This window comes from Harpia harpyja, chromosome 11 (assembly GCF_026419915.1).
Source record: "Harpia harpyja isolate bHarHar1 chromosome 11, bHarHar1 primary haplotype, whole genome shotgun sequence".
Lineage (NCBI taxonomy): Eukaryota > Metazoa > Chordata > Aves > Accipitriformes > Accipitridae > Harpia > Harpia harpyja.
The window spans coordinates 28,196,288-28,221,792 of NC_068950.1; the positions used below are offsets into that span (position 1 = coordinate 28,196,288).

At 36.4% G+C, this 25,505-nt stretch overlaps 1 protein-coding gene across 4 annotated transcripts in view; it reads right to left on the minus strand.

The window, feature by feature from the left end:
* Positions 1-226: 226 nt before the first annotated feature.
* Positions 227-25,505, minus strand: part of PKN2 (protein kinase N2) — a 56,871-nt gene continuing 31,592 nt past the window's right edge. Inside the window, exons 1-21 of one of the 4 annotated variants that reach the window (XM_052802356.1) lie at positions 24,081-24,141; positions 23,761-23,912; positions 19,031-19,148; positions 17,229-17,374; positions 16,917-17,130; positions 13,920-14,105; positions 13,513-13,622; positions 11,532-11,675; positions 11,318-11,393; positions 10,821-10,995; positions 10,418-10,547; positions 9,833-9,969; positions 9,666-9,741; positions 9,488-9,579; positions 8,285-8,461; positions 7,637-7,699; positions 7,469-7,545; positions 5,923-6,065; positions 4,477-4,584; positions 2,754-2,834; positions 227-2,673 (exon numbers count right to left, since the gene is read on the minus strand). In XM_052802356.1, coding sequence (XP_052658316.1) covers positions 2,470-2,673; positions 2,754-2,834; positions 4,477-4,584; positions 5,923-6,065; positions 7,469-7,545; positions 7,637-7,699; positions 8,285-8,461; positions 9,488-9,579; positions 9,666-9,741; positions 9,833-9,969; positions 10,418-10,547; positions 10,821-10,995; positions 11,318-11,393; positions 11,532-11,675; positions 13,513-13,622; positions 13,920-14,105; positions 16,917-17,130; positions 17,229-17,374; positions 19,031-19,148; positions 23,761-23,850 — 2,547 coding nt within the window. In that variant the 5' untranslated portion in view covers positions 23,851-23,912; positions 24,081-24,141 and the 3' untranslated portion in view covers positions 227-2,469. Of the gene's footprint in view, positions 2,674-2,753; positions 2,835-4,476; positions 4,585-5,922; positions 6,066-7,468; positions 7,546-7,636; positions 7,700-8,284; positions 8,462-9,487; positions 9,580-9,665; positions 9,742-9,832; positions 9,970-10,417; positions 10,548-10,820; positions 10,996-11,317; positions 11,394-11,531; positions 11,676-13,512; positions 13,623-13,919; positions 14,106-16,916; positions 17,131-17,228; positions 17,375-19,030; positions 19,149-21,718; positions 21,743-23,760; positions 23,913-24,080; positions 24,142-25,505 lie in introns of those variants that run through there. The other 3 variants (XM_052802355.1, XM_052802354.1, XM_052802357.1) reach the window with 3 other exon arrangements.

Genomic DNA, 25,505 nt, shown 5'->3' on the forward strand with positions numbered 1-25,505 from the left:
CCAAGCAAGAGGAGGCTACCTTCCTCCAGCCTCAGAAAGAAGGTATGCTCAGAGGTAATTATTTATTTTGATATTTAAAAAAATGAATGGAAGTACACTAAGCTACCACTAAGAGACTGGGTTTCTCTAAGTCCCTTCCTGAATCCAAGTTCTTTTCTGAAGTTACCTGTGGAGAAAACATGACAAATCACTTCCAAGAAACAGCAAAATCATGTTTGGGACACAATTTACAAATTACTCTATTTAGAACTTTAATTTGTGATATTAATGACTGCAAAACACTTAGGATGATATTTGTTAAAGGCACATTTCATTTTAATGCATAGTGTACCATTCTAAAATATCCTAATTTCCTTACAAAGTGCTTGAGCAGCCACATACAGATAAAGTATAGCAAAATATATTTACAATCTAGGGTTTAAAATCTTAATCTGCCTAAAAATATTTAAAAAAACTACAGAGATAAAATTAGTGCTTTCTTTCAGCTTAACTGGGTGAAATTCCCCTGCCCTCTAATTTTTTTTAAGTGATTTACTTAGATTAAAAAAAAGATTTCTGTACAAGACATAGTTACAAAAAGGTATTTTTGAGGATACTTTCGTAAGTGTTAAGCACCCTGTTAGATGCTCATATATATATTTGGGAACCAAAAAGGGTAAGCTCACTGTACCTCAAAAGTATTGGTTTCAGCTAGATACAGGAACATAATTTGCTTCTTATTAATTAGAATCTGGAAACAAGTAATGCTGAAAAGTTGACTCATTCTGCCCAACATGATTTGTAGCGCTGGTAAAGATGCCTGCCTTGTTCCTGCAGGGGGGGGATGCTTGATTTAGACCTATTAACCTTTTTTTTTTTTTTTTTCCTCTCCTTCCCTAAGCCTCTCCCCTGCCTGACCCTGCAGGTCTGTCCAGCATCAAGATTTTAAACAACCACCTTAGCACTGCATATTCAAATGGTTTGCATTTTTTCTTTTAATGAATAAAATTACAAATATTGAATTCATTTGAGTGCCGATTTTCACTGTCTTAGCCCACGAACAGCAAACTCCTGGCTAGGATGAACCTCCTGTGAGATTACATATGCAATCAGCTCTGAATGGTGCTAGAGCTAAGAACCATGTGGGAAATCGGTTTTCTAAGAATTAATGTTTGCCCACAGAACACCAGATGCCAAAAATAGGTCTTGGTTTACAAATACGCACAGTGTCTGGTCTAAATTATTTTTCAACTTTTGAGGTACAGCTTTTTAGTGTTAAGGGGTTTATAAAATATACACTGTTTTTATCAAAAATATTTATACATTCTGTTACAATATATTGCTTTTACCCTCAGTAACTGCCAATCTAAGTTCTGGAGTTCTGTGGCCTGTATGTGTATACAAATATTTTTTCCACTCAGAGTTGTGTTGTTCACTTGGCCACTGTGCAAAATTAATGAAGTGGTATAATTAAATTACTTGCCTGGACATAAGAATACATTACAACTTCCAAATATACATGTTCACAGCATGTATACATTGAAAATCCTTATGTTTTCTAAAAGTGATATGATATTGTACAGCAGATACAGGATGATCTAGGTGGTTAGATACAGACTGGTTAACTTATCTGTCCACTTGGCGAGTGGGGAAGGCATGAAGTTGAGTACAGGAGTGGATGGGCCTGGAAAATGCATATGCTTTACTCTTTGTGGTTAGACTGAGCAACATCCTTGTTACGTTCTTCTTATCAACCAGGGTTTTAAGCCATGCTTAAAAAGCTTGAAGGCAAAACTGTTTGGCAAGTGGCTTTGGTAAACTTTCCGCATTTTTCTGGATTTTTCTTGGTAATGGAAGCACTTACACTATTATCTCAAAGGCAAGGTGTTTAACATTTTTCCTAATAAATACCATAGAAAATTTACAAAACAAGGCATATCTGTTCTCCATACCATTATTTTAAGAACACAAGATGAAGGTGTACATAGAAATGTGTAGTTTTACAGACTGCACAAGATAATATTTAACTGAAAGCATTTGCCTTCTCCAGCTAGAACCATGTTCTGTGTGAGTGTCATCAGTATCCCAAACTTGTATTTCAATATGACTGACTGGAGATAAGCGATTACCTAGCTCAAAGTCTGCTTTTCCCACTTAAGGCAGATACTTTAAAAAGCGATGTTATCTGCTGTGGAAGAGTGAGAGAAAACAGTACAGATCCACGTGTGCCCATGTGTGAGAAGCTTAATACAGCCTAGGTTCACCAACTCAGCTTAAGAACTCCATAGACCTGCTTTCCAGTGCTCAGATAAAAAACAATGTACAGAGGCCACTCTTCATGAGAGTGTTAAAACAGTACTTAAAAGGATCTTCATGTGATTTAAAAAAACCCAGAAGCTACAGGTGGCACAGAGAGCAATTGAAGGGTCGGTATTCTTCTGAGAGGCATTCTTGTGAGCCAGTCAGCTGGGGTTTCACAGTGTCTAGAAGTTAACACCAATCAGCAATGTAATCAAAATCTCTGAACATTTCCTGCTCTTCTTCTGAAAGTATCCTTGGTTCCCGAGGTGGAGTGAGGATAGGTGCTTCAGAGGTAAATTCGTCATCAAAATTACTAACATCTTCTCGTCCTCTAATGGTGGGTACAAAAGGAGGCTTCACTTTCTTGGCCAGCAAAGCATTCCAATCTATTAGCTATAAAATAAACCAATTGATGTTTAGTTTCCTGTCTCTACTCCTTAGTGGCCTTAGAAATAATACTAGTTTGTACTTACCCTGAAGAAGTGATGCTTTTTCACATCCTCAGCATCCTTCTCTCCCGCTCCAAGACGCCGCTCTGGATTTCTTCGTAGCAGCTGACAAAACATGCAAGAGATTTCAGTGCAAAAATTCAGAGGCAGGGGGAAGAACTAGGGAGGATGACTGCTACTGTGTAAGAGTCAACACCAAGATTAGATGGACAGTGACATTCATACTGCCTGACCTACAGAAAATTCTTGGTCCTCAAAGGGGAAGTCAAAACTTCATGTGTACAGAGCTAGAGATAGCAGTGCTCTTGTCGAGATGCCTGAACACGTTAGCACAGTTCCACCAGCAGCCTAGCTGTGAACATATAGACAGCAGACTCATCTGTCCCACTGCAGATCTTGCTACCTGAGGTCATTTGTGAGGCTAGTGTTCACCATAGATTGAAAAGTGTGCTTTTTGCTGGAGAGGATACAGAATTTACAGAAGCTAGTATTTCTGGCTTGGCTCAGAAGAGAGATGACTTTGCTCTCTCCTGTGCCCAGCTATTTCACAGCAGTTGGTTACCATGAGATGGTGAATGCTGCTTTACACACCCAGCAAAAAAAAAAAAAAGGGTTTTCTAGTTAATGACAGAAGTTAGATGCTCCCACTTGTGAATCATGCTGCTGTGAGCAGACCCCTGTTCTGGGCAGAGTGCCCAGCATCAGAGTGGGTTGATACATTCATGATGCAGCCATCAAAAAATAATGTCTACTATATTATGCAAGACTTTCTCAGACAGAACAGTGCACACAGCTACAACTAGTGAATTGTGAGCACAAAGTTCATAGTACACATATTTTGGGTGCAGTGTAGCAGTCCTCTGTGGATATCAGCATGCTAATTTTCACAGTAAAAATACGCTCCCCAGGTACTGCCTTAAAACTGCATTCTTCCTTCTTTCTATAGAAAACCACTCTCTCCCTAGGAGTAAGCAATCATTTTAAGCTATAGAATATTTATGCTATTACTTGAATACTTATGTCACAGTAACTACTGTGACATGCTTTAACTTACATGCTCCTGCACGTTGCTGAATTGGGTGCTAGACTGATACTCAGTGTCAGACATTTAAGTCGAGAGGCTTCTTCCAAAGGCTTTGAATCACCTCCAGTAGATGCCTTTTATCAACTGTGATAAGCTTCTAACTTAGACAGCTTGTAGCATCTTCTTTAGATAAGTAGAGGCATTACACTAAGGAATAGGACTAATAACAATCATAAACAAAATCAGCTGTTCTTTGCCAAGAATGGGACTGCAGATGCCATGTGTACGGTGTTCCCTGCCCCAGTTGGAAAGAAACCAAAATAATTTAAAAGTCTTTTTGAATTAAAATACTCATGTGACTGTTAATCTACCAAATAGGTCAACGCAGCAGTGTTCTGCTAGGAAAAAAGAGCACTGAACTTCTCCAGTTCAATACAACTAGGAAACTTAGTTCAGGAAGAAAGTAGAACCTCTAGTGTTGTACATTTTAAAAAGAAAAACTTGCTCCCGAATAAAGTGGAATGGCCCTGACAATTTTCATTTAAGGTGATAGGCAGTATGGCAGAGCATAAATGAAGCAAGTCTGAAATTTAATTGTAGAAAAAAATACCAAGTGTAGATTCTTAAAGTATTTTGTTCCTCACAAAAGCAATTAATTTCCTTAATGTTGGAGAGGAAACAGGATAAGAGGGGAATACTGTAATATTATTATTATGTTCTTACCCGTCTCATTATAGAGATGGCTTCTGTAGACAGAAAGCGTGGATATCTTACTTCATCGTTTACAATACTGTCAAACACCTCCTCTTCATCATCTCCAGGGAAGGGAGACTATAATGAAAGTAATAAAAAAATAATATTAAACAGGCTTAAAAATCACTTACAATTGGAAACAATGTATATTCAGCAGACAGTTTGGAATTAGACACCCTGAAATGAAGTCTTCCTTTTCCCAGAGACAGATACGGTAGTTTCCATAAGGAAGACAGAAAAATAAGGCAAGTTGTTATTATCCCTTAATTCTTACTGAAGGACTAGGCTTTAAAAAATGTGCTTTTAGAAGTAGGAACACCTAAAACTGGGATCTTCTTTGAACTCTGACACAAGATATACAGGAAAGGTGGAAAGTATGTATCCGCTCTTCTTTGGGACAGCTGCCATTCACAAGTAATGTGGTCAAGACTAATTTGTTTTTGTAGTATCTTTAGCATGTTACAGCTCAAGGGTTTTCAAACTTTTTTGAAGTGGCCTGACAGATGTAGGCAACACCCTACAAGCTTTTTGTCCTTTTTTTACCTGAAAGGAAGTGAAAGAAAGTTGAATGATCATCTTTTTTCAAAAAAGAACAAAACGATGAGCAAATCTATAGTTTTTTTCCAGTTTTTAGCATGTAAACCACCACTGTGCTACCTGGGAGATACTATAACAAAATGGACCAGAAGGTAAAGCAATATACACAATGGTTAATAACTAGTAAATAGTAATTTATTTATACCAGCCCATTTACATGGAACTGGGGCATTCTGGTTTAGTGCATGTGTGATTCAAATGGTAAACAGCATTACGTTTGGCATAATCTTTCACTACTATCCAGTTTTATGCATTGAACACTTCCATTCAAGCTACAGGAGTTAAGGAGTTCATTTTCTCTCAAAAAGCATTTGAAAGCAGAAGACTGCTATAGCTGTACGCATCCAAATTTGATGACAACAGATGTGTGCTGGAAACTGAGCTCCCCAAAACCAGATGTGCTATGTTCTTGCTTAGAGACACTGATATTAATGTGCCATTACTGTAATTTGAATTAAGGCATAATGATGTAATTAAAACCAAACAAAAATCTAGAGGTTGTCTTGGACCAGCTACAACTCATTCACTTCCACAACTGCTGATAATTCAAGCTCATGACACAACTCATCAACTTCTGTGGCATTACAGCAGCTAGTAGCAGGTAAGTAGCTGCTCAGTGTTTAATACTACTTTTTCTTGATGAAACACATTAAGATGCTTACGGTAAAACTAGGTATGCCTATACATACTGTATATAGAAGTATTGATACAACTGTGACAGGTAGGGCATATTACATGTTGACAGGCTAGTACCTTGAGTTTTGTAACCTTTTCAACATACATTAGTTTTATGACTCCATTGTATCTTCTAGAACTTACCTCACCCACTAGCATCTCATAGATAAGTACACCAAGACCCCACCAGTCTACAGCTCTTGTGTAGGAAGTTTCTGTTAGCACCTCTGGAGCAAGAAATTCCGGTGTGCCACAGAATGTGCTTGTTCTGTCTCCAAATCCCATTCCTGAAAAGTTACAGTTAATGAAAAGCAAGCAGTATTTTCTGCCACTCTACAACCTATTCCTCCAGCAAGCAAAACCTCTCTCTAGAGCAACTTCAGCTGATACTGTAGTTCCAGGGCCTGTCCTGGAGGCTCAGGCCAATGAGGTAAAACATTCCCCCATTCTTCCCTCCCATAGGTGCTTTAGTGTAAGTTTTTCTATCCCTAACTACATGCAATGAGCCAAATTAAGCTTCCAGTTACACCTTGTCACCCAGTAGTCTTTGCTCGGAAAGATACAAACAATCTTATGCTATATTTCTGCTAGCTAGTAGAAGAAAGTGTGGTACGCTAGTTTAGTCAAACCTGCCTACTATGGATGCTTCTATAGTAGCAAAACTACATATAGTAAAGTAAAATGTGGAGCATAGTGAAACAACTTCAAGCAAAATAAGCCCTGTATATTTGCAAGAGGGGCACCATTTGGGACATCAGCACCACAAGGACTGATGTGACACTGCAAGTGGAGGTGCTGCAGAAAGCTTAAGAAAACCATTTATTGCAGTAGTCAGCAAACCCAAAGAGCTTTCCTTGTCCTTGTTTCCTTTTGTCATTTATGGAACTTGTTTGTAGCTAAAGTCACAGGACTTGCCCTAGGATATTGAAGACAAGCGTAATGTTTGAACACCTACTGAATTTACTAAATTCCCTCTTAGGCTATCTCAAAGGGAAAGATACAGAGGACAGGCTATACAAATCGGAGAAGGAAATGGACCTTTCTGGATCTTCCCCCTACAAAGGGGTTTGAGAAAGACACTGCACTTTCAGTTGCTACCTCTATTTTATGTCTTCTTTGAAAGGTAGTTTCCAGTAGTGGGATGCCTGAAAGTAACTTCCTAGCATATCTAGGCTTCCCTTTGGGGATAAATTTCTCTATTTTAGCTATAGTATACTTTGCATGTAATTACCATATACTTAGAGTTGCAACTATTTCAGATTTAAAAAAAATAGATAATGAATTTGCAGAAAGAGTGAGGTATGGATTATAATGGTACTTGATTTCATTGTAGTGTCAACGTGCTTAGAATGAGGAGAAACACCTAATGCTTTTTCTGCTAACTTATAAAATGCAGCAGTATGCCTTATTCATAAGCAGAGAGATGATGAAGTAAAAATCAGAATAGGTGCTGCTCACAACTGAAAAAAATAAATTAAAAAAATAGGGCTATGCTCAGATGCTCCTGATATTTCCCTACTAAGGAACTTCCTCCTGTCTCCACGTTTGTAGTCAGAGATATATTTTTTCCTTCAAATGATACAGGGTAAGTATACACTATACGCATTTGGCAGTCCAAAAGTCTCAAGGAACAGTCAAGAGTAAGACAGACTATGGAATTTCCCTAGAAAGAAAATTTAAGGGCCATTACCTTCTTTGCAAAGACCAAAGTCAGCAATTTTCACGAAGCCTTCTGTGTCCAGCAATAAGTTATCCAACTTCAAATCTCTAAATGAACAAAATTGCATCACTGATGTTTCTTCAGTACTATTCAGAACAGCTGAAATTCATCTGTTGGAAATGGTCAATGACTACTTACCTATATACTATTTTGTGTTCATGTAAATACTGAAGTCCAAGAACCACACATGCAGCATAGAATCTGTTGAAAAAGTTAAAATTTCAATGGATTTTAGTCTTGCTTTTCAGAATGTGAAGTCCATGATTTTTGATCTTTTTTTATTAACCATCTTCTGAAGATTACCAATTGCTTTTTCAGGTACAGATTAGTTTTATACAAGGTCAGAGTTTTAAAGCCAGATAGCAAAAATGCTTAAACTTGCAGCTTTTGAGCTGTAGTATGGTCACTTGGCCTGCAGGATAAATTTTCTGTAGTGTCCACTGCTATGGCATTGAAGGATTTCCAATTTGGCTTATTCTTTCCTTTTTTTAGCCTTGTCTGCTGTATTAACTTTTCATTTACCTTTTTAATGTAACCTTAAAAAAAAAGTATTATAAACATTAAATACTTGTATATAATTTTTGAATTCAGTGTAGATTCAGGCACATTAAACCTGCATATGTCTTTTTCTGACAAAATCAGTTAGAATCTCTGACCCTTTTACAAACTTGAACAGTATTTACTGAAATGACATAATGTAGACGCATGTGGTGATAAAGATCTTAGTTCTTATCCACTGAACAAAATGCCCTTCACTTAATGCCACAAAAAGGAATGGATACTCACACTGCTCTTGGTTCAGAGAAGACATCAGTATGAATGTGCATCATCAGATCCCCCCCAGCAGCATATTCCATTACAAAGCAAACATGATCTTTGGTTTGGAAACAAGCAAAAAGGTTCACCAAGAAGGGATGTCTTACACTATTCACAGTTTCAAATATTCGCTTTTCACACATCAAGCTGCAAACAGAAAAATCAGTAGAAATTTAAAGCTGAATCCTGAACTACAATTTTTCAACTCCCAGAAACTATTGGTAATTTATACCTTACGTTTTTTCCTCTGTCCCTCAGGATAAGAACAGAACTTTTTTTGTTTCAAGACAGAGGTTTTAATACTTGTACACACATTAAGCTGATGCCAGCGTTTCCACAAAGTTACATTTAGCTTTCACAAACAAAAAAGTAAACCTAGCAGTCCATGAAAATTGTACCCTGCCAATTTTCCTTCCAAATACTCAGACTTGCATCAAGTATTCATTGATACCATGTGACATTAGCTTCAATCCATTTTCATTTTAATTGTATAAAACACATAAAGTGGAAAAACAGTAACAATATTATAGACATTATCTATAGTAATTCCAGAGTATTTCTCCTTAAGACAATTGGTTAATTTGTAGCTTATTCTTAATACAGTTATCTTTCTTCCTGCAAGTCAAATGAATATTCTTGCACTAAAACGAGACAGTTTTGTAACTGCCACTTCACTTCCAAGCAAGGAAAAATCTAAGTTTTGGGGCAAAAAGGTTAAAAAAAACTCCCAACAGTGCAGCATACACAGGACTTAAGGGAAAATATGATGGACAAAGTATGACAGTATGTTACAGGTTGAGAAATATTATCATAGGTGTTTCTGTCATTAAAGAAAACATAGTCACTGTCCTCCTGAAATCTGATGGAAGTCCATAGAACAAGTAATTAGAATAAAAAATTGCAAGAGAACCTAAATGAAAAACAGGATCAGCTTTAAGTCAGAGCTGTAGTACAGGCATGGTAAGAGAGGCACTAGAACAAATCAGCATTCCTGGGCTACACTGCGCCCTCCTTGCCCCAGAAGAAAGACTCCAGCAGTCAACTAAGCAGGAGATGACAACTTGTTTTGCTCTTTCACTGAATTTAACTACTGTTTGTAGAGCTTACAGTTGTGTTGCATGCAGAAAGAAAACACAATTTATGGAATCCATGTATTATATTTTACAAACTGACCTGTCTACTTCATCACGAGCAACAATATCTCCTTTCTTTAAGGCTTTAATAGCAAACATCTCATTTGTGTTTTTGTACTCTGCCAACAGCACCTAAAACAGAAGATACGCAATTCATTTAAGAGCTGTTCTAGTTTTTGATACAGCCTTGACATTTGATACAGCCTTTTGACCTTTACCTTTCCAAAATGTCCTCTGCCCAGTACAGCACAACATCTGAAATCCTTCAGACTGAATTGAAATCTCTGTTGTGATCTATGTAAATAAAAAACCAGTCAAAAAATCTTCTAGTTTGTTAACTTTAAGAAATATTATTCAGATCAACAGCAAACCACTGCATTTTTACCTTCTATCTTCAGGCTCTCGGGTGTTGGTGTATTTTATGTCTGAATGGGGAGCATCAGGCTCACAGATTATTTCAGGCTGGAGTTTTGGGACAATACTATTTCTGCCATTTTCAAAATCAAAAGTTGTTACTTCATCCTGTGAAGAAAAAAAAGTCTGAGAATTTAAAACTTACTGTGAAAGCAAACGAATGCAGAAATTTTACTATAAGCATGTGAAATTCTTAACACAAGAATTATCTAAGCTAAAATGGTATACTTTAAGATGATACAGATAAGCAAGCTTGTAACAGACTGATGAAACCTATTGCTCTAGTCATTCTGCTCTTTGTTCATAAAACCATTTTCTCCTGAATACTCTAATGATTTTTGGCTTTTGTTTTTCCTGTGGTGGAACCAATGACATGGAGAATTAAACATACCAACCACGGAAACAGTTTGCCACCAAGAGTAATTGGAACATTCTGATGAGATAATTCTGTAAGTTAAGGGAGCATATGCTAAAATATAAGGGAAGAAATCCATCATAAAGATGCCAATATCACAACCTTGTTAAATTGTATAGCCCAAAATTCTTAGTTACTTGCCTGAGATGGCACATCAGGAGCCTTTATCTCAGAGGAAGATTCACATATTTCCCCAAGGGAAGATGCACGGGGTGGAGCAGGTGGAGGCTCAGGCTCAAGTTCAAAGTCCAATTTGGCTACAGGAGAGTCACTGGCAAGAAAATAAGTAACTCCTCAGTGTATAGCAGAGACTGTTTTAATAGTATGAAAACCAGCTTAAAACTGCATGTTATGTAGATTTCTCGTAAAACAAATCTTGCGTGTGTAGATCTGACTATAAAATGGATGTCCAAAATTAAAACATTGAAAAGTCTGCAGTCTTGCAGAATAAACAGATTTGACATATGTTATGTACATTAGGGCATGAGCATCTCACCGTTACTCTTGCTCTTAAACATACTTAAAAATTGTAAATATCACCTACCTGGCTGGCAGTGTTAGTTCAGGAATGTGTGCATCAACCACTGGCCCAGTAGCAGGCACCGGTGCTTGAGGGCTGAAGGTGCCAGAGTGATTTACTGTAGGAATAGCTCTTCTTACCAGCCTTCCCCAAGTGGCAATATTAATATTCATTTGAGGAGCTCTAAGAAATGTTTTGCCTGTGGATATTGTGAAAAAAGAAAACAGAGTGCATGTAATTTCCTTACTTATTACCAAAAGCTATAATTAAAAAAAATTCATATTAATCAGTTTATAGTTTATGAAGAACAATCTGAATTTGTCATATTCCTTAGCAATTCCTAATTATTCACTATTAAATGCTCATGCATAATGAGGAATTCTAAAACAAAACATTTCTAAATGCAATGCCAAATCATTATCAACAGCTTTATTCACAGGCAAATATTAGGTCTCTGTATAAAAAAATATCACAGGTCTGTACAATTTTTTAAGCTTTGCATATTTATATTAAACAATCACCTTGCTGTTTTGAAAAAATTTTCTTCTGCCTCTGGAGTTTTGGTCTTCTTTCAATAACTGGATTAAAAAACGTAACCTGCAGTTCAAATAATGTGTGTTATAATTCAAGTTTCAGATCAAAATGCATTTTTAAAAGTTTAAGAAAAACTTCTTAAACTATTCTGCAATAAAATACTTGGAACTATGCTCAAGTGCTTTGAAGAAACATTCTTACCTCTGCAAACAGAGTGCCCTGTGGTTCAAGATAGAGACACATGCCATGCCGTTGGTTATCCAGGAAATCTTCCAACCTCAGAAACTTTACTGCACACAAAGATCTCCAGTCACGCCAATAAACTGAGATTTCTAATTCACGTGACTGCAACAGGCAACATGTATACAGTAAATTACTTATTAGTAATTGTTCTGGAAGAGTCACCTCTGTACAATCATAAGGTCTAGCAACTCAAGGATCAAGATGCAGAGCTGTTACTTTAAAAGAGTGACAGGGCTAGCTAGCCATACTGAGCAAGTTCTCGCTAGGATAAGCATAGCATTTCACTTCTGTTCAGATGTGATAGCCAGTGTCCAAATAAAAGTATAAGTGTAAAATTCCCCCAAGAGTAGGAGAGAGTCACAGTCACCAGACTTTCTAAGTCAGTCTAACAAAAGTGGTAGTTCAAGTTCTTTTAGCTCAAGCTCTGACAACAAATTTTCACCTGTGTTTAGAAACCTCAGCTTTACTAGTTTTCCATGTTATTTACAAGTATCAATTGCATTTCACGGCTGCATAGTGACATTTTAGTACCTGCATACATATCATGATGCAAGACTTTATACAGTATCTCTAGAAATACATACAGTTTTTGTAACATGGTCATGAAGAGGGCCAAAAACTTTAAACTAAAAAGAACTACTGCTACATCTTGCTGCTGGGACTTATATATTCTTAAGGTGTCTTATATACTTGTTACAAAAGCTTGTTACAAAATGTGAAGAATCCTGCAATACAGTATAGCAGCAGCATTGTATGTTACTAAGTTCAGTTAGCATAGTTTAATTCCATCATGATGCATCAATTTACTGTCTTTATATGATAGCTGTAGGTTTTAAAAGAAACAAAATTTAAGAAGGAGGACAGATTAAAAAAATGATGGGGTTTGGAACGTGCATTTCAAATACAGAAGGATGCGTGATCATGCCCAGCAGCAGCAAGGTCCTTTTCTGGCACCAAGAGGCATCTAATATTGAGTTCTGAAACAGCGAACATGACACATACTAGGCTGGTAGGAGCAGCTACTAAACTTTGACTAGTTCTAGTCTTAATCTGAGAACAATCAAGGCTTCAGGACTCCACAGCTGCTAATTCTGTTGTGCACTACTTCTAACTGGAACCTGAATTTCTCTGCCTGCAGGTCTAAAACTGCTTCCTTCCTAGATGGAAGGAATCTGGTTTGGGGCTCGGAGGGGTGGGGGTGAGAGCAAAACCAGGAAGGTGGCTTTTTTTTTTTTCTTCTCTCATTTGTTTTGAATATATACTGGAGATGACATTTAGGCTCCTAAAATATAGTCTAGTTTTCAGGCTATTTTAAACACTGATGAAAAAAAAAAATCCTTGTACCTTAAAATACTATGACTATCAGGTATCTAAAAACCAAATGCTTGATTAAACCTATATAACAAGTTCTCTTCAAAAGGTGTGAGGAAAGAAACATCAAGTATCATTTTGATACTCGAGTCCTCCAAGTAACATTTAAAGTTGTAGCAAAGAGCTATTAGTGAATTTATTTATTATTCCTGAACAATTGATCAGCCTGACATAAGAACACTTTTACAGAAGCACTGTAAAAATTCTGACATAGCTTTACCAAAATATCCAAACTGTATCTGATATTAGAATTTACTGATAAATAATGAGAAGTTGATGATCCTAGTAAAAATTTAAACACCATCTATCACAGGCTAAAAAGATGCTAAGTGTTAGCTCTTGGATAAACACAGTATGTCAGTTTGTAGGCCAGAAAAGGTAAAATTTCTAGAATGCCAGCCCAGCATAACAGGTTAATCCCAGGGAGCTCATTCTGTTAAGGATGGGAATACTTGAACATATGAAATTTGAACATAATCACAACAGGGGGGGAAAAGACCCAAACTGAACATGTAACTAATCTGAAGAATTGACTATAGCTGTCAATGAAGTAAAACCACATTTTTACCCTGTCTAGTTCCAGTGTAAATTTCTGATCCCATGACTGATTGGAAATAGGTTTCCAGCTAGTTTGACCAACCACAGTGTTATCCAGCTTCAGTACAGCACAGACTTCATCTGTAAGTAAAGTACACAAACTCAGCTTAAATCTTTAAGAGGATTTTCCACAAACAAAAAAATCTTCAGTAAGTTTCCCTTAAAAATGTAATCTCACATTTAATTGGTTCTTATGGGCATAATAGTGTCATTGTGGTCTTGGGTTTTTGTTTGGTTTTTTTTTTACAACAGATGAAGGAGCAAATAAGTTCAAAGCTTCAAATCAATTTGGTATTTTAAATTACAGAACACAGCATGCACATTAAAATGTAAGTAAAAGATATGCATAAAAATAAGAGAAGTAAGAGTATACTGAACTGGACAAGTCATCAGTTTTCAGAAGGTTTCTACTACTCCCACTTTTACTTTTACTGGTTCTGCTCATGAAAGATGATCTGGCTTCATTTGGACTCCAACCAGGTAGCGTAATCGACGTGGCTTTTGATCGACCAGGGACGTTTTCCAAAATATCTTGGCAGCCCATTAGCCTAACTTCCAGAGTACCTGGAACAAGATAGACAATGATTTATCAAAGATTTCTGTTCTTAAGTAAACAAAGTGAATGACTAATGATTGATTTATGACAATAGCTCACATTCTGACCCCTGCAGGGTATAACAGAAATACCAGATGAAAACAAAAGACAGATCCAAGACAGACAAATACACCGAAAATAAGCATTAAAAGTAAAATATGTGGGACTCAACCTTCTAGAAGGAGCAGCAGTTCACCAAAATAATACAAATTAAGTTTTTGTTCCATGTCTCTGTTTTCTTCACTTGAGAACCTAACTGACTTGGGTTCAAGTTGTAAGCAGTGTCACTTTTTACGATGACAAATCTTAAGTTTCTTATTAAAACAATGGATCTTGCAGATGGGACAATAACAATTTTTCATGAGTTTTATATAGCCAATTAATATTGGATACATTGTTTCAGTAATTAAAACAAACACATTGACTACTGAGAATACGAATTTGTTTAAGATACATTCAGAAATCACATTTGCCTGCTGCATGCTAAAGTCAAATCTGAGTTAATACATAATTTAAAATAATCAAATTGTTCCAACTTGACTGAATTTGGATTTATAAAAGCTGAGACAAGAGGCTACTCTTCAAAATCTCCTACATCTTTAACCAAATGAGGTACAGAGGCTGCTGTTCTAATTTAAGAGTTTCCTCCAGCAGCCCAGAAACATCTGAATACCACAGATAGTTACTAGAATGGTAGGCTTACCTCATCCTGTATAAGATCACATCTGTAGAACTGTGACACCACTGACACTAACAAAATTAACTATTAGAAGTGGTGAAATTAGCCAGTTCATAATCATACTGTCAGCTAGAAATGCAGCTCCTAAATGCAGTGTTCTTTTGACAGCAAATGTACTTTACTGTGAAACTTCAAAGTACTCTTTTGTAACAGAAACTTAGGTCAGACTTGACCTAAAAATGGTCTGGCAACATTATAGCCCACAGAACAGACACCAAGAAACCAGTCTGAGAAGAAATCCCATCCTGTAGGGAACTAACAGCCCTAAGTGACAGCTAAGCATTAGGCTATGAAGACAAAGAGATGCTATTGGATCCTGAAAGAGGTTAAAAGGTAAAAGAATACTTAGTTCCCAAATTCTGTTTAGAATTTAAAAATAAATAAATAAATAAATAAAAAATAGTAAGCAGAAAGGCTATAATCTTGTGTAAGGACTGGATACATTTTAGAAAAGTTCCATTGATGCACTTTAAAAAGTATGACAGTAGCACTGATCTGTTTTTCACAGTGTTAGAGGCAAAACACAAAGACACTGTTCATTTAAATCCAGTTCAATACAAAAGCTCTTTGTGTAGCCAATATGAAAATGAAACTATTAAGAACTTCGCAAGCATGTAGCTCCGTTTTGATAAGTCCTATTAGAAACTGTTCATATGTATTAATAAATCACGTTTAAAGAAGAAGTATTTGTCACTATAATGTATCTGACCCATGATTATGTATTACAGGAAAACAATAAAAAAAAAACAAACCAAAAAAAACAAAACACCAAAACCAGCTGTTTTAAAACCAAGACGTGATACTTCCTGCCCATGGTCCCTGATCATTTGAGATTCCATATGATGAACAAGTTCCCCTCACCACTCTGCAACTTTACAGGGCTCTCAGCTGAGGTCCTGATGCTTTTTACCCTTTGCTACATGTCTTACTGAACCAAAATGGAAGACAAGTAGACTAGCTCCATTTTATTATTATTGCAGCTCAGCAGGAGAGTTCCTCTTTTTGTTTTAAAATATAACCCCGCAGTACTTCAAAACTAAATTCTGGTTTCAGTTATACATGTATAACCAGAGTAACATTTGAATTACAGATTGTTAATAGTTGGTTTAATAATTACATATAAAATGTTTTAGGAAACAAAACAAAAACCCCAACCTATCTGTACTAGTAATGCTTATAGGACCACTTACTAAGTAAATTTAGTAAAGCAACACACCCCCAAGCAGTCAAAAGTATTTGCTTTTCTTTAAGAACGCTGGGAGGCAAATGTTTTAAGAGTTTTGTTAAAGCATGGCTCAGCTCTTGAAACAGTTTACTTCCAATGAAGAACAACAATTCCAGGTGAACCCAAGCTATGAGAAGTTCCTAAGTCTTATGTTTATATATAAATGTACTGTTCCCTCACAGTAGGCTAAGTCTCTTAAAAAAAAAAAAAAAAGTCTCCATGTTTAATTGCAAGGAAAACAATGCAAACCAATAAACAGAGGCTTCAATAGTTCCATGCACGTTTGTTAGGACCTCCCTCTTTGGTTTAGAAATATAACGCATGTTTTGGTAGCATAAATCTCACCACCTAGGAAGGCAGTGTGGTCCAGCGGGTAAAACAGGGACTGGGAGAAAAGCTGGGTGCCTATCTCCAGCTCTGCCACTGACTACTTGTATGACCAGGGCAAGCCACTTAACCCTTCTGCACCTCAGTTTCCCCATCTGTAAAATGGGGATAATGATACTTACCCACCTTTTAAAGTGCTTGATAATCTAAAGATGAAAGGCGTTAGGTAAACGCCAGTAATAGTGTTCCATAGTGATCTAACTTAAAGCCAGAACTTCACTTTTTCAATAGGATTATAGAAAGGTCAACAAATAAATTAAAGAAACTTATCTGTATTTTTTTTGGCGCATAGACACTTGGAAATTCTAAATGCCTTTATCTAGGAAAAGAACAACAATGAAATATGTCCAGAAAGAAATAAAGTTGGCATTAAAAACTTGTTTTAAACCATTTAATAAAATAAAATAAAAGAAGCTCCATAAATCATACCTGTTAAAGCTGCTGGTTTGGACAGTGTACTATACTGGTTTTGAGTAGATATTACACTTTGACGAGGACTTAATGTGGGTGAAGAGACCAATGAAAGCTCCTCTATAATAATACTGCTTTTGGGATGGTTTTTAGGAAGTTCATTCAATCTCTGTTCCAGTGAATACTTCAAAAGGTCCAACTTCTGGCTTGATTCATTAAATCTTGCTTGTGCCTTTTTAAAATAAAAAAAAAAAATTGAGATACTTCAATTTTTTTTGTGTGAAAAAACCTTTAAAATAAAGTATAAAAAATTGTAATGATGTAAATTACTTCTGAAAGTGCCTTTCTGTCGGTAACTTTCCCAGATCCAAGTAATTTCATTACATTTTTTGCACCTTCTGCTACAGCATACTCTATCCTAAAATGATGCCGTAATTCTTCCATTCGGAGTTCAAGAGGGCTTATCACAGGTTTTGCTGCAAAGAGATATAAACAAAAAATCTTCATTGAAGACCATGCCAATGTTTAATTTCTTTAATATTAACCCCTCCCCCATACAAACAGAGGGGAAGGGAGGAAAAAAAGAAAAAAAGAAGAAAAAAAAGAAGTGAGAGATGCAGATTTGGTAGTCCAAAGAAAAGCTTGAGGTATGTCATAAAAGCAACAGTGAAATTTTAAGCATCTGCATTTGAAGGAAGAAATAATTGATCAGGGCTTCAATCCAATAAACAGGTCCTACTCCTTGAAGAGCTCTAATTGCTAGAGGACGTGAGAAAAAGAACGTGTACTCAGGGGAGTTAAGGGACAAAAGCCAAATCTCCCCAACATCATTCAGCTGACAAGAGGAGGTTTTGAGACTTCCACATTTCTGAACCACGCTCTGAGGATTTATCTTTCAAAGTACTCTGTAGCTAAGTAGATCCCTGATCAGTTTCTGATAATTCTCCTGCTTCACACAAAATCCCAGGGAATCTGGCTCCTGCCAGCACAGAGAATATAAGAGGTCCCATACACTGCCTTCCCCAAATGATTTGGGTTAACCATTCTAATGTCCACTTCTTACAGCGTTCAGATTTCCTAAACAGAATTAGAAAGTTTCCTGGATATATTCCTTTCTGTTTAAAGCTCTAAGCTTAGTAGGAACACAAAAACGCATTTGAAGGCGTTTGAAAGCCCTTTCTAGCTTGAATGCCTTTCTTTTTCTTTTGAACAAATGATACACATAATCCATGTGCTAAGATGAGGTGTTAAAAAAAAGCCAGAAGTGTCCTAACTGTAAAAACAAACGAAGAAAACCACCCCCATCCCCCCAAACAAAACACACACACACACACAGGTTTTTCATTATCTAGGATATATCCAGGCCCTGATTACGAGCATTGTCATACAACTCCAATACTCAGAAACGCATACGAGTAAAGTTCAAGACTTAGAGATGTACCAATATGCCCACAATTTTAAAGTACACTCATGCTATTATAGCTCAGGGGTAATTTTCTTTTTTATTTATTTAAAGATTTCCAAATAAACGCAAGTTTAAAACTACTTCTGAAATGCAGCATGAGTATTTCAAGTCAGGTTGTTTTAAAACCACTGATATTTTTGTTTTTAAAATAGTTGTTTACTACAAAATAGTTGTTTACAATTCAATCTAGCCTAAATACCCATAAAGAGAGCAAAAATTCACCTCCATCTGTGCTCCCATTACTAATAATAAGGTCAATCTACTTAAGTATGACAAGCAGGCTTTGAATCTGCATCAGATTTTTTTTTTTTAGGATAGCGAAAAGATTATATGCTTTAAAGAAAATTACTAGTTATTGTTAAGACAAAAGAAAGCATGCATGAAGGGAGAATGAAGACCACAAAGTAAAAATGGACTGCATAAGGCATAAAAAGGATGATGAAGAGAGATTGTATTTCTCTTCATTAAGCTTAAGGTATTTTGCTTCAAGTCATGTATTTGGCATCCTAACACACACAGTGGTATGCCTAGTCTCCGATTATTTTTGGTTCATGCAGCTTTGTCTAACATTCCTACTAGAAATTTATGATAACTCAGTGTGCATATGGGTACATATCTACATGGCATTCTGACATTAATGATTCTTATTTCCTTTCTACTCCATCACCATTATCAAAAGCCAATTCATTGGTCTGGACTGCCTGAAGAATCTGCATCCGTATAACTTCTATTTTTGTCTTGCTGTCCTGGAGCATCTGCTGAGCTGTGGCAAGAAGTTTTCGATCCTATTAAAACAAAACCAAACAAAATTGTAAACTCTTCATGGAACAAAACACATTGAAAGCGTCAAAACCCACATGCTTTAGGAACAAGAACTAAATCTATGTAGTTCATTCAGTATAGCAGACCAATTCATCTAACCACATTAGGATATTACTGGAAATTAAGTTAGGACAGTGGCATATTCTGACTGATTAAAGACTATAAGCCACTCCAATGGAAACTGTATCTGTTTAAAGCTGAATAAAGGAGGAATGATCTAGCAACGTTACATGTGTAGATTAATGTTTTGTAAGCTGATACTAAAGAAAGGTCAAGATATTAAGCGCAAAAATACCTCCACCCTATGTAGAATGACTCAAATTTGAATGACTGTATGATGAGAACTCTTCTAATAGACAAATTTGCTAGACTAAATCCATATAAAAATCTTTGTACTAATTCACTTGAGCTGATTTTCAATCTTGAAACTGGAAACATCAAGTTAGCTTACACAGCACATTATAAATAAGTCTTCAGTGTGTTTTTCTGAACAAATCAAAGCTGAGGATTTTTTTGCACTAATAAATACGTAATATACTAGGGTTACTTCATTAGCTATTTCATCAGTAACTTAAAGTACAGTACTTTTCATCTAATAAACTAAGCTAACCAATTTTTGTTTTTCAAAAGCAGTAACACAAGAAGCAGTTTAGAAGAGAACATTTCTGAAGATGAACTTTCAGCTAACTGATAATACCATTTCATTGTCAGGAGCACAGCCAGCCATCCACACGTTTCTTAGGCATACCATTTTTTGTCCTCCAGCTACTGGAGATCTGACTTAAAATAGATTATCGAATGGTTCTTGGATGTGGAACTGTGCATGTGCTTCTATGGCTGCTGCATGGTGCTCTCTGTATATTCTGGGAATTACCAGATAACTTAAAGGCGATCTGACTTGCAGTAAAAACGAAAAAAAGGGGTATAAGAAAATTTAAGACAGTCTATTTGTCCTGTCTGTGCAGTACCAAAATCAATCACAGTAATTAACAGTAGTCAGTGTAGATGAGTATCACACTTATTATAGCCCAAAGGGTATTTTGGTTAACTCATTTTGTAGCCACTCTATAACCTCATTAATAAGTTACTTTCCCATGGACATGGTTTGTACTTATATTTTTAATTTTATAATGAAGTTATCAATTATTTAAGAAGTTAAAGAAATTAAATTCTTCCCCTTACCACAACAGACACAGAATGCAGTGTAGCACAGGTACCCAGAGCTAGAAATACTGGCACCATCAAGTATACTGTGACAAAAATCAGTATGCCAAGAAGAGAGAAATTTACCTTCATAGAGCTCCTCTATGACCTTGGGCCTAATGCATTACTCACTCAGATATTTTAATGCTGCCCTATGTTCTGCAGGGTAGATACACCAAGACATACACATAAAAAGGCTTTGGCTGCATGGGGACAAATTATGTCCCCTCTGCACACCATAGTCTCAGAACCCTTGGTTTTAAGTTTTAGTATTAATCTACATTTCAGAGAGAAAGCACTAGTTTTCATATTTTAAGATTCCATATTAGCTATCCAATTATTTAATGAGTACATTGAATTTCCTAAATGCCTTCTCAAATACAGATGTCAACTTTTGAAATAACCACTGTCTACAGTAGAGTATGGGATCTAAGTAACAGATTACAAGCAACTCTAGAATCCTGTATGAAACCTTATCCATGCATCATTCTGATGTATAAATATGCTGTAAGTGTTTCTTTGTCTGTATCTGCACTTCTATTTTTCATCTTGCTGCTCTTGATTGTACCTCATATCCTCTAACTGCAATGGATTTGCTTGCTCAGGGGCAGCATCAGCCCTTCAATGTGTACAATGGAGGTAATTCAGGATTATAGAGATATCCTTATGTTTTCAAGAGACAGAAATCCCATCTTCAGAATCAAAATGGATGTGTTATACTCAGCAGCTCTTTTCGTATTGGAGGCTGAATACAAAGTATTTCAAGGCACTTGCTGAGTATAGAAGAACTGACAGTGCCTGTAAAACTGGTATGCAAAGTTGTCACAGGATCTCAGAGAATCTACACAAGTCCAAGGAAAGATGATCAATATCGCAGAAACACTTAAGTCTGAATAGGTTGAGCTAAATCTTACTGAAGCAAGTAGAGTAAGTACAAAGGGAAAACCTTCCCATAAGATGATGCATTTATTACTACTAACAGACTGCTTTTTCATTTTTGAGAAACAAATGATGACTCCCCCTTCATTAAATTTAGGTCAGAAAATAATACAAATTTGAAATTAGATCATATAGTACACTTGAATAAAGGTCACAAAAGAGTTTAAGACATTTTAAAGAGGGTCCTGCGACTACTTTTTAAAGAACTACTGGATTACTGGGGTTGAATCAAGCTGGGAATTTTCTGCCCCTCTCCCCCACCTCATCCAGACACTTGAGCTGTTTTAAGTTCTGCTTTTTAAAACATAGTCGCCATGCTCAAGCATACAGTTTAAACATGCCAAAGTAACTCACTACTGAGTATTAAGAACATGAGAGAATGAATACGCACCATTTTCATCCTGTTTGTTGAAGCAGCTGGCAATACTTTTGTGTTTTCCAGCTTGCTCTCCTGAGCCCAGTTACTATATACACCCAATCTGGTAGGCTGATTTAAGCATTTACCAATTGCAAAGAGAAGATTCAATCACCAATTTTAATTACATGCCTCAGTCATAAAGCAAGCCAGAATTTATCCTTTCTACCTAGTCTGATCAAAGCCTGCTAACAAAGTCTAACATTATAGCTTGAGTGTTTAGTTAAGTTTTCTCAGGCTGTTATAAGGTTACTTACTGAGGGTTTATTAGGAACATAATTCATGTATGTCTTTTGATCCATTTGGGTCAGCTGATTATTATTTTTAAGTGTACCTGATGTTAAGTACATGGCCCCAGAGGATGTAGACTCCAGGGTTTCCAGGAGCTGAGGGACTGCAGTGCATGGACAGCATTCCCAGGCCCTTAGTCATAAGGTGCACTCCAGATATTTCTTCCATCTGCCCCAGGCTAGTAGGTTACAGGTCACTTTGAGATAAGGTTACCAAAGTACCAGCTGGTTCAACAGAATTGCTGCTGGGACAGAATGAGCGTGATGGCACCTACGGTCCATCTGGTCTGAACTCATTTTTCTGGGAGTGAGCAGCATTGACTGTAATTTTTTTTTTGAGGTATAACAAAGTCATACAGTAGGATGATACAAAGTAATCTGTCTCTTCACCAGTCCCTAGCAGAAATTCACTCAAAAACATGAAGTTCCTTTCCAACACTTTCTGGAAGTATCAACTACAAGGGGTAGCAACACAATTCACAGATATCTACTCTTCAAGTCAAACGCTTTGTTTTAATCGGTTCACTGACCTAGCTAGGTGTTGGCTCAGTCAGTTAAGAACTTAAAACATTTAGATTTTGTTTACTATTGTCTGGACACAGAAACATCTAACTAAGCTACTACATACTATTTGTTAGATCTATGCTTGTGTTTCCCCTTAGTTTGGAAATTCATCTCCTTAATGATTTAGTAAAAGTAAATGGAAAGAACAGGTAATGAGTAACTAGTGAAGGGGCAGGTAAGTAGAGGATTCTCCCTCCCTCCTCCCTTTTTTCTCATTTGAGAACTATGACCCCCTTATAAAATGTGGGGTTTGGGGTTTTTTTTTGGTTGGTTTTTAGGTTTGGGGTTTGGTTTGTTTTTTCTTCATTTAAAAGGTTTGCCTTGCCTTTCTTTGGAGGGATTCTTAAGAGTATGATGAATTTTATTACATAGTTAGGACTATGTAATAAGTCAAACCTATTTAGGGGTTAGCAAACACTTCCCCTCCACCTCCTTGGAGAACTTCTGGTGCTATCAAGAGAGAGTGAGTGCAAGTGAGCATGTATTTAAAATTCAGATCTAGAAATAAGTGTGGCTTTATTTTTAATTTCAGTTTGATGCTATCAGATGCTAACTCTAGAATACCACACTTCTGTAAAAAAGACAAAGTATTTTTATGTGTATTTTATGTGCACGTGTACTAATGCAGATTGTAACAACTCTATCAGAATACTACACACATCTTATTAAAACAAATATTTTTCCTGCCAACTACAACTACATGACCATTTCAGAAGCATACTTGGCAATGCCACCTTTTGTGTAATTATCATGCACATTACAACTTTAAACTAGTGGTGGGTTTTTTTGGTTTTTTTTTTTTTTTTAGTGGAGCTAGGAAAAGCATCAGATACCAGTCAGTGTCATACCAAGCTTTGCTGCTAAGTGAATCACACATGATCAAAGATTACTAGATGTACTAAATTTAGTAAGTCGGATTTGCTATTTAGGTTGAACTACATGCGGACAAATGATAATACAATCACTTGAGTGGGTATCAAACCACAACAACAAATGCTATAGTAATTTGTAGCAGATTTGACATAACTATTTAAAAAATATATATATATAAACCCCAAACTATAAACACTGAAATTGCATACTGTTTATACATTATACATTCGCACCACAGCAACATGAAAATCCACAGTCATTTCATGTTCTTTAAGCATTCCAAAGCCTTACCTTTGAAGAGCCATTTGAGTACATCTGTATCATATTTTCTGCTCCCTGTTTTACCTTCAGTTCTATATCCAATTGCTTCTTTAAGGCCATCAATCTGTTGTTAGTAGAAAAACGAGGATCGCTATTTGGAGTATCAGGAGTCCTAGGACAATCTGTGAATTAAAGGTAAGATGTAATGTGTGCAGGGGAAAAAAAAACAAAGCCAAAACCAAAAAACAACCCAAAACCAAACTGCTCCCCCGCAAACCACCCTAAACTCTATTCTATTAAGTTATAGATTAAACAAAGCTAGAACATCATACTTAATACTTAAGACTGACCCTCCCGTCCAGAGCTACTTTGCAACAGCACTGCAAATGCGCCTTAACATGAAAAGCCTCACGATCGCCTAGTGACTCCTACACGTCCTAATTCACATGAATCACTTCCGGGAGTGGTAAAATAGGCAGGTTTGCAGCTAGGTCTATTTTCGTTTCAAAGGAGATTTATTTCTTTTGGAATGTCTCGAGTCAATTAAAAATGCAGTTTTCCATTAAGCTTTCTTACACTCCTGATTTTAAATCAAAGTGTTTTAAAAACAAACTTGGACAATAATATTCAATACTAATGAGCATGGTCTAAATACAGATATTATGTAGATCCTCATCGATTCTAGTGTGAACACTGCAGACACAGTTTACGTCAAAATTAAGAATAGATAAAATGAGACTTTTCCTTAGTCGTAAAGCTGAACGATTTTTGCTCTGGAATCATAACAGAATCCTGAGATAACTGAATATACAGGCAGACAGGTTATTGAACAACCGCGATCTGTGGGAAGGATAAAGCTTTTTCGTTTGACAATATTACTGTGTTTAGATCTCCATCTTGCTGGATTAATGGAATGCAAGTTAGTTTTATCCATCAAATTAGATAGTCAAACTCCTAAACTTTTCTATCCTCCTCCAGAAAAGTCTCCTAATCACCGGTTCATATTTCCGCTTCTGCAACATGAACTGCTAGTGAACTGAAAATAAGTGGCCACTGGATTATTTCCTAGTACTTAACTATTTCCAACACAACTGTCCTTTTAGCTAACTATCTTCCCTAACAGTCGCAATGGCTTCTCTTTCAACCTTTTTGTAAAAGAGGATAAATCATGCCCACTGTAATAATGTTTTTTTTGCTGTTGATTTCTTCTACCCTAACAAGTGAGAGAATACCTTCTCTATGGGCAAATGACAGTTGGTCTCCTGGAAAATAATATTCACTCCATACCAACAGTACAGTCTTTTTTTCCGATTTTAATTAATTTTCCTTGAATTAAAACTAGGATGATGAATGAAGTTTCTGAAATCCTCAATTACTAGAAAATACAGTTATTGCACTAGTAGCTTACAAATTATTAATTATGAGGTGTCATGGGGAGGAGATGTCTTATCTGCCATTTCATACTTCTTCCGTAGAAGCTTCTGATAACTACTTTTGGAGATTTGATACACTTTACTTTCAAGTTTGCTGTGTAATTTCCTCCTAAATTGCAATCTTAGCTGAGGCTACATACAGATTTCATGTAAGGAGAAGTTTTAAGTTCCTCTGCTGCTAATTCACTCTTCAATTCAAGCCACTTCAAGACTCTTGATGCATCCTCATTACTTAAAGGTAGTACAGAAAATACCAGATGTTAAAAAAAAAAAAAAAATCCGTGTTATTCCTCATCTGTTTTGTCGTTCACCCTCTCCTCAATGTTTTGGCTTGGTTTCTGT